The sequence below is a fragment of the Melospiza melodia genome, chromosome 20 (genome assembly GCF_035770615.1).
Source record: "Melospiza melodia melodia isolate bMelMel2 chromosome 20, bMelMel2.pri, whole genome shotgun sequence".
In the NCBI taxonomy this organism is placed as follows: Eukaryota; Metazoa; Chordata; class Aves; order Passeriformes; family Passerellidae; genus Melospiza; species Melospiza melodia.
This window is the reverse complement of record NC_086213.1, coordinates 2,389,986-2,398,377: the sequence shown is the minus strand read 5'-3', so window position 1 is coordinate 2,398,377 and position 8,392 is coordinate 2,389,986. Positions and strand designations below refer to the sequence as shown.

The following is an 8,392-nucleotide window of genomic DNA, read 5'->3' as shown; positions in this document are numbered from 1 at the left end:
AACTCAGCCTGTACAGCATCAGCATCTTCATCAGCTGAGGTTCATTATCACTTTATGGCCCTGTAAAACCAGCCACGTTAATAGTGCGGCTCAGGGGATCTCTCTTGTGTCCTGATGGTTCAAAACAGCCTCTTCGGAGCTCCTGGACACCCACTGGGCTGACCCGCGCCTGGCAGACGTCACCTTGGGGAGATAAAGTTTATTCTTCGGGATAAAGTTTATTCTTCGAGCACTTGTCGGGCTCTCAGATCTGGGCAGCTCAAATGGAACGAGCCGCCTCTTCCCCCTCACCCCTCACAGCCCCCTCAGCGCCATGACACCCCCCAACCCCTGGCAGTCGCCACAGCGGGACTCTTCATTGGACAACGGCGCTGTCAATCAAGCGACAGGAGGCGGGGCCAGCACAGCTCGTCGTGAACAGCCGGGAAGGCCCCGCCCCCTCGGGTCGCCTGGCAACGGGAGGCGCTGTCAGCGGGACCGGGACCGGGATCCGGACCGGGATCGGGATCGGGATCGGGATCGGGATCGGGATCGGGATCGGGACTGGGACCAGGATCGGAACCGAGTGCGCTTCAGGGGTGGAGGCCGCCTGGGGCCGGCATCCCCCAGTAACCGACTCCTGAGACACCCCGTCCCGCCCCGGGATGCCCAGGGCCGCTGGTCCCACGGATCCTCCCGCACCGGCCCCGAGCCGCCCTCCGCTCGCACGGGGGTGTCCTCACCGGGAGTCACCGCCCCGACCTCTGACTGCTCCCCGGTCTCTGGGGCCTCCTGCGGTCCCACACCCTCACCGAGGGGACCCTGCACTCCCTGTCGGCCCCTCCGCTACAGCTGTCCCCATCTCCTCCCTCCCCTCTCTCCTCCTCTTGCCCTGTCCCTGCCAGATGCCCTCTCCTTCCTCCTCCCTCTGACAGGACAGGCCTGCAAGGGCAGAGGTTTCCCATAGAGGTTTCCCACTAGGAACCCTCCCCTCTAGGGTGGCCCCAGGGCTCTCCAGACCCCTCTCCACACCCCTCTGGGGACAGCAGAGCTGCAGCTTGTGCTGCTCTACCTCAGCTGCTGTTGGGAGCTTTCCCCCCACCACCCTTCAAAGCCAGGAATCCATCACTCCCTTCCTATGGGTGTTTGACAGCTGCTCTGGGACAGAGACCACCTCTAATCCACAACCCCATGTCCTGACCCCCTGCCCAGACTCACAGAGAACTCCAGGGTAACCTCGGACTCTGTTTTCCCAAATTACATAATTTCTCTAATGCTGTCACTGTGTTTTCTTTTAGAGAGAAAATCCAAGAAGGGAGATTACGTGACAGCAGCAGCACAGGGACCTCCATTTTCTTCCAGAGTCTCACCTTGTGTAAGAGCTGCCGTGTCCTTGCTGGACCTCAAACCACCCAGGCCAGTGGTGTTTCAGTGAATCCAAGGCAACAGGGGATCCAGCTGCATTCCAAGCATCCTCACGAAGCAAAGAACCTTGGTGAAGGCCATGGCAACTCCAAGGAAGGCAGGGATCCCATTAGGTGTCATGAAGGTGTTAGATTCACGCCAGCTAAAGCCTGACAGCACGGAGGCAGAAAGAATCATGACTGTCTTGGATGAGACCATTGTCAAGCTGGAGATCACCAGGCTGATCCCACGGATTACTGGCTCCCTGGACAGGTATGCCGTGATGCTGGGACCTGAGATCACAAGCAGCCTTTTGGAGCTTCAGAAGCTTTCAATGGAAATACAGCAGCTGCACAGCAGCCCTGGAGATGCAAAGACCATCAGAGCTGCAGAGAAACACCTGAAAAGTTCCCTGAGAAACATCCTGAGGCTCTTCCTGGTCAACCCCTTGCTTTACCATGGGCTGAAATTCGAAGTTCGGGTGAGAGAGTCACCAGCTGATGCTTTCATCAAAGCCTTCATGGAGTTCCGGGACTCCATGCTCGAGAGGCTCCTGACCACTCCTGATGAGGAGAGGGAAATGATTCAATTCATGAAAGACGTTTCCCTCCAGGTTGAGAAGAACACAGAAGTGATCTCAGCTCTACAGGCACAGCTTGAAGGACTCATCCAGGCTCGAGATGAAGAGGTATGACCTTGTGGGAATGTGTTTTCCAACCAAGTGGAAAGTTGCTTTTTATTGGAGCAAAACCTTGCTAACTATAAACCAATCCCTTTATTGCAGTTCCTAAAGAGCAAGTTCCAGAAATCCTTTCTAAACCAGATCTAAAACTTAAGAATAATATTTTTATTGTAAAATATAATGAAAAATGCATATAGCATGCTTGATTTTTTTTTTTAAACTCAAATTTGGCATGTTTTGAACCTGTTGTCACCAGTCAACTTAAACAATGTAAGTCCCTGAGTTCCAGAGGAGTGGGAGGACAGGCACAAACTGCTGTGGTGGTATCCTGGCAGGGTGACAAGGCCAGCTGCTTCATTCCCTGCTGCTGAAAGAATGAAAAATCATTACAGGGAGAGATTGCTCTGATTAAAATCCATTTTTAATATTTGCTCTGTCTTCACTCTTGCTTAAAACCAACATTTCTGTGACTCCCAACTCTAGCAGCTGCTTTGGAGCCTTTGTGATTAATCAGTGATTATACAAATTACATGAATCTTGAATTTTATCTGCAGCTGAGGTGCAGATAATTGACTGGGCACTTCCCAGGCACTTTTCCAGCCTGTGTACCAAGCCCAGAGCTTCTGACAACAATCCTTTGTTTTCTACCTGGGTTTCTCTTTCTCCTCCCTGCAAGAGGGGTTGGCTGAGAAGGTTTTGCCCAGCTCACTTGTGGCAGAGCCTGCTTTCCCCTTTCCCTCTGCTCCTTGGAGTTCTGGGAGTTGAGATTTTTATGTGCAATTTGGCAGCTTGTCCAGGACATGGGGAATAAATCTGTTTCACTGATCCCAGCTGGGAATTTCCCTCCCTGAGCTTGTCCCCCAGACAGTCACTCAGAGCCTGATCCAGCCCTTGAGGGAGCCACAGGACCACTCCAGGGAATCTGTTTTGGCTGCTCCTCAGGTGGCAGTGCCAGTGGGGCTTGGGATGGTTTGTTCACTCTGTGCCTTTACTAACAGGTTCCCAGAGGAGCCAGGGGAAGGTTTCCAAAGCTCCTGTGTAAATCTGACTCTTCCCTCAGCCAGCAGTGGCAGGGCCTTGGTGCTACCTGAGCTGGCCCCTGGGGGTCCCTTCTTGGATCTCCTCCAGCTTTTCTTCTGCTCACCTTATCCTCAGGGGCATTTCCCAAAAGAATTATTCTTTTTTTCTGGTCTAGGTTAGCAAGAAGGACAAAGAAATCGAAAACCTCAAAACCACCATGGAAGATCTGGCCAAGAACTGCAGGACTGAAATCCGGCTGCTCATGAAGGAAGGGGGAAAGCAGAAAAAGGGGGATGAGGAAGCCTCCCAGGAGAGGTGTGCCAGGCTGAAGGAGGACATTCAGCACCTGGGAACACAGTTCAGTGCACTGGTGCTGAAGCATCGAGCCTCAGAGCTGGTTCTCAGGATGGTGAGAGGAGAGGAGGGGAGGAGAGCCCTGGGACAGAAGGTTGAAGCCTTTCTGCAGAGCTGTCAGCTCTGGCTGCTGCCTGCTGCAAGGAGTTGCCTGGTCCCTGCTTGTTCCTGGCAGGATGCACATGGTGTTTGTCACAGCACACCCGCCCTGTCCTCATGCTCTGCTGATTCCAGTGCAAAGCAGCCCTGCAGCGACAGCAGGGACGGAGCTGTCACAGGTCCTGCTCCTGCTGCCTGGGAACACCTTCCCACTGTGCTGTGACACCAGGCAGGGCTCAGGCCAGCCAGCAGGAGCAGGACACGTGTGGGATAGTGACAAACCAGGGGTCTGCTGTAGGGGGAGCAGAGCAAACAATATTGCCTTGGTAGAAGGCATCTTTTAGAGCTGATTTATTGTTCAGGGTGGAATGGAGCTGATGCTGAGGGCTCAGCAGGTCCTGCTCTGCCCAGCTTGGCAGAACAGACAAACCAAGAAGGAGTCAGGCTGGGCTGAATGGGGGGAAATGTAACTTCAAAGAATCATCCCAGAATAGTTTGGGTGGGAAGGGACATTAAAGCCCATCCAGTGCCACCCCTGCCATGGCAGGGACACCTCCCACTGTCCCAGGCTGCTCCCAGCCCCAGTGTCCAGCCTGGCCTTGGGCACTGCCAGGGATCCAGGATGGGCACCCTGTGCCAGGGCCTGCCCACCCTGCCAGGGAACAATTCCCAATTCCCAATATCCCATCCATCCCTGCCCTCTGGCACTGGGAGCCATTCCCTGTGTCCTGTCCCTCCATCCCTTGTCCCCAGTCCCTCTCCAGCTCTCCTGGAGCCCCTTCAGGCCCTGCAAGGGGCTCTGAGCTCTGCCTGGAGCCTTCTCCTCTCCAGGTGAGCACCCCCAGCTCTCCCAGCCTGGCTCCAGCCCTTGCAGCATCCCTGGTGCCTCCTCTGGGCTCTCCCCAGCAGCTCCAGGTCCCTCCTGTGCTGGGCCCAGGGCTGGGGCAGCTCTGCAGGTGGGGCAGAGGAGCAGAATCCCCCCTTCCCTGCTGCCCATGCTGGGGACTCTTGCAGGGCTGGGAGGTTTCAGGGCTGGGGCAGGTGCAGCCCTCACCCAGCAGCACCCCAAAGTCCCTGTCCCCAGGGCTGAGCAGATTCAGGAGGAGGAATGGGAGCAGCAGGCAGGCTCAGCCCCCTGTAGCTCCAACTCTGCCCTGAGCAGAACCCACTGGGGACACAAAGAACTGAGAACTGGAAAAAAGGGCATTTTCCTTCTCACTTTGCTCATCCTGAGTGTTCTCTCCAAACCAGTGCAGCCTCCCATGGGCAGGAAGCCCACATGGTGGTGGGGCATCTGTCACTCTTGCATTGGGTGGCACAGCATGAAGGGCTGGGCACTGACAAAACATCAGATCCAAGTCAGAGCTGCAGTACAAGCCCCAAAATCTTTGGCAGAGGGGCTGTGCCAGGCAGTTCCTGCTGCTGTTCCTGCCACAGCAGGGCTGCTTTGGAGAGCTCAGCTCATTCCACCACCCCAGCAGATGCATTTACTGACCACAGAAGCCTCCTTTCCTCAGCAAGTACAAGTTGTACTTGTGGTCTAAATAGCTCAGGTGGGACCTCGTGATGGCCTGGGAGCCCTTGGGCCATGCTGGGGTTGTGCCACACAGGAAATGGAGCAGGAATGATTCCACAGAGCACACATCCAGAGCTGGAGGGAACCTGCCCCAGGCTGTACAGGAGTACAGCCATTGTTAAACTGTTGTACAGCCAGAAAGAGCTTTCTTTTAAAAGGCACCACCATCTTCTGAGTATTTTCTGTCCCAAATTCAGGTTTTGCAGTTCTCTTCTGCTTCAGTTTCAGGCTGGTTGCCTCAGTTTGTTGATGACTTGCCACATTCCATCAGACACGTTCATTTCCTCCTGCAGAAAGCAACTTCCAGGTGCTGTTCATCCCCCCAGCTCCATGCTGTAAACCAAATAAAGCCCTCTGGGAATGTCCCAGGAGAATCCTTAAACCAGGGCAAACCACATATGTGTCAGCTGAGGGAAGCTTGTCACAGGGAGGAGGTGAAATATTCAGATATATAATGATGCTGTGGCTCGAATACTTAAATATAATGATGATGTGGCTTAAAGTTTCCCTGTTTTCTCACTCAGGGCACTTCTTCCCAGGCCTCAGATGTCTTCAAGGATCTGATCTTGTTTTGTTTTTCAGGAAAAGTGCAAAACAGAGAGGGAAATTCAGGAATGGGTCCAGAAATACGACACAGACATGACAGAAAAACAGGTGTTGGCTTTAAGTGCTTTGCTCTGCCATAAAGTGATTTGCTTGGGTAGATTCCTTTCCAAAGGGACACAGGAGACCATGGAAGTGAGAGGCAGTTCTGCATCCAGGCAAACCTACAGGAAAGGGATCTTTGTCCTGCCTGTGTGTCCAGGAGTCTTCTGCTGCTCTGGCTTTAGGAAATGTTACATTCACTCAATCCCACAGTAAATCCCACGGTATCTGTGGGATAAATCTGTGCTAAATCCCACAGGATCTGGGGGCAAATGGGTCACCATGTTCTGTCTGGGGTGTCCACCTGATGCCAGGAAACAGGTTTTACAGTTTTGCTCCAATCCTCAATCCTCATGGCCCTACCTGGTGTCCAAATCCTGCTCCTGTTCCTGCTGAATCCTTGGGGCATGTGCTGGGTGTTAAGAAACCCAACAGCCTGCCCACAACCGAGCCATCACAGGCTCAGGGTCACATCAGAACCCCCAAAACTTGCCTCTAGGAAGGCCCTGGGGGCTTTCCTGTTCTTGCAGTATTTATGGGATTGGATAAAAGCTGCTGGATTCCTTACAGAGCAAAATACAGGGAGGGGCCTGAAAGCTGCTGCTAATTGTAAGGAATGATCCTGTCAGATGTTTAATAATGGGATTATTTTGGTTTCCTGTCCCTGGAGAGGCAGGAGCCCCATGTTTGGGGCAGAACTTGTCAAGGCAGACCCACCCCCACACTGGCAAAACATCAAACCCAAGTTAGAGCTGCAGTACAAGCCCCAAAATCTTTAGCAGAGAGGCTGTGCCAGGCAGTTCCTGCTATAGCAGGGCTGCTTTGGAGAGCTCAGCTCATTGCAGCACCCTGGCAGATGCACTGCTGGTTCTCCAAATCTTCCACTGTGTGTGGGAGCATTTTTCAGGGGAGCATCAAGGCACCCAGCATGTCATGAGACTCCCTGGGTACTGGGCACATCCCTTCCTTTTGAATCCCTTTGGAAAGGCTCTGACCAGTTTAGGCTCCATGGCTTTGGGATGGGTTTCAGGACCCCCACCTGGGGATGTGGGGAGGAGCTGCTGCCCAGCTGTCCCTGATCCCTGCTGTCCTTGCAGACCACATATGATGAGCTCCAGATTGCCTACAATGAGGAGAAGCAGCAGTTGGCCGTGCTGATGGAGAAACACGCCCTGCTGATCCAGGAGTACACCCTGATCGAGGAGGAGCGCAGGATTCTCCAGGAGAAGGCAGAGGAGGCTGCACGGGAGGAGGCCAGGAGGAACCAAGCTGCCACCTGCATCCAGGCCTACTGGAAAGGTTACTTTGTGCGGTGCAAGTACAAGTCACTGCGGAAGAAGGGAAAGGGCAAGGGCAAGGGCAAAGGCAAGAAATAAAGCCCCAAATCATTTTCTCTCCTGGCAAAGCTGCTGTGTCTGAGCTCTTCCAGATAAAAGCATTAAGAATTGTTAAGGTTGGAGAAGACTTTTAAGATCATCCAGTCAAGCCAGTACCACCATGTTCACCAGCAACCCTTGTTCTCAAGTGTCACATCCATATGTTTTATGAACACTTGCAGGGATGGCGACTGTACCGCTTCCCTTGGCAGTCTATCCCAGGGCCTCAGGACCCTTTCCACAAAAAAAAGTTCTGTTAATATTTAATATAAACATCCCCTGGCACAACTTGAGGCTATTTCCCCTCATGCTGTCATGTCCTACTTGTGTGGATTTGACAGCCCACTCCTGACTTTAGGGCCCTTCCTTGCAGCCTCCCTTCCCCGGAGAGAACAGTGGCACTGGTGAGGCCCCTCTCTCTTCAGACATGGCCAAGGAAGGTGTGTTCCCTTCTTGGCAGCCACAAGAGATACTGGGATCCATGAGACTTTGAGAAGTTGGCAGCCATGTGGATAGTTTGGGGTGTAGTTACATCAAGAAGGACATTCCCTGTGCAGATAGACTTCAGTTCCCAAAAACCTACAGCCTCCAGGGAGACCTTAAAGGCCCTTCCAGTGCCTAAAGGGGCTCCAGGAGAGTGGGAGAGGGACTTGGGACAAGGGGGAATGGCTTCCCACTGCCAGAGGGCAGGGATGGATGAGATATTGGGAATTAGGAATTGTTCCCTGGCAGGGTGGGCAGGCCCTGGCACAGGGTGCCCAGAGCAGCTGGGGCTGCCCCTGAATCCCTGGAAGTGTCCAAGGCCAGGCTGGATGGGGTATGAAGCAGCCTTGGATAGTGGAAGATGTCCATGCTCATGGCAGGTAGTGGAACTGGGATGAGTTTTAAGGTCCCTTCCATGGTAACCCATTCCATGGCTCTCTGAAAAGCAGCCTTTGGAGTCCAAAGCCCTCTCAGGCTGTTGCAGACAGAGGAGTGGCCCCAGAAGCTGCCTCAGTGTCTCTGGTGCTCCTGCCTGAAGGAGTCTCCAGGGAGGAATGGCTCACTCAGCTGCAAAGAGGCCGGAGCTCAGCCCAGAGCAGCACATGGAGGGTCCCTCACCCTCAGAACTGCCCAGCCTGGAGCCCAGCGCCCTCTCTGGAGAATTCCCAGGGCTGGAGAAGGCTCCTGAGCACCTGGCACGGCTGTGACAGTGTGTGAAGGTGATGGCTGAGGATAATGGGATCAGGGGGATCAGAGAGGATCAGGGAGATGAGT

The 8,392-nt window shown here is 53.9% G+C and overlaps 1 protein-coding gene across 1 annotated transcript; it reads left to right on the top strand.

The window, feature by feature from the left end:
• Positions 1–492: 492 nt before the first annotated feature.
• IQCD (IQ motif containing D) lies at positions 493–7,156 on the top strand. Its single transcript, XM_063172862.1, has 5 exons — positions 493–565; positions 1,278–2,071; positions 3,261–3,494; positions 5,697–5,768; positions 6,857–7,156. The coding sequence occupies exons 2-5, from the start codon at positions 1,484–1,486 to the stop codon at positions 7,133–7,135; spliced, it is 1,173 nt and encodes a 390-aa protein (XP_063028932.1). The 5' UTR covers positions 493–565; positions 1,278–1,483; the 3' UTR covers positions 7,136–7,156.
• Positions 7,157–8,392: the final 1,236 nt, after the last annotated feature.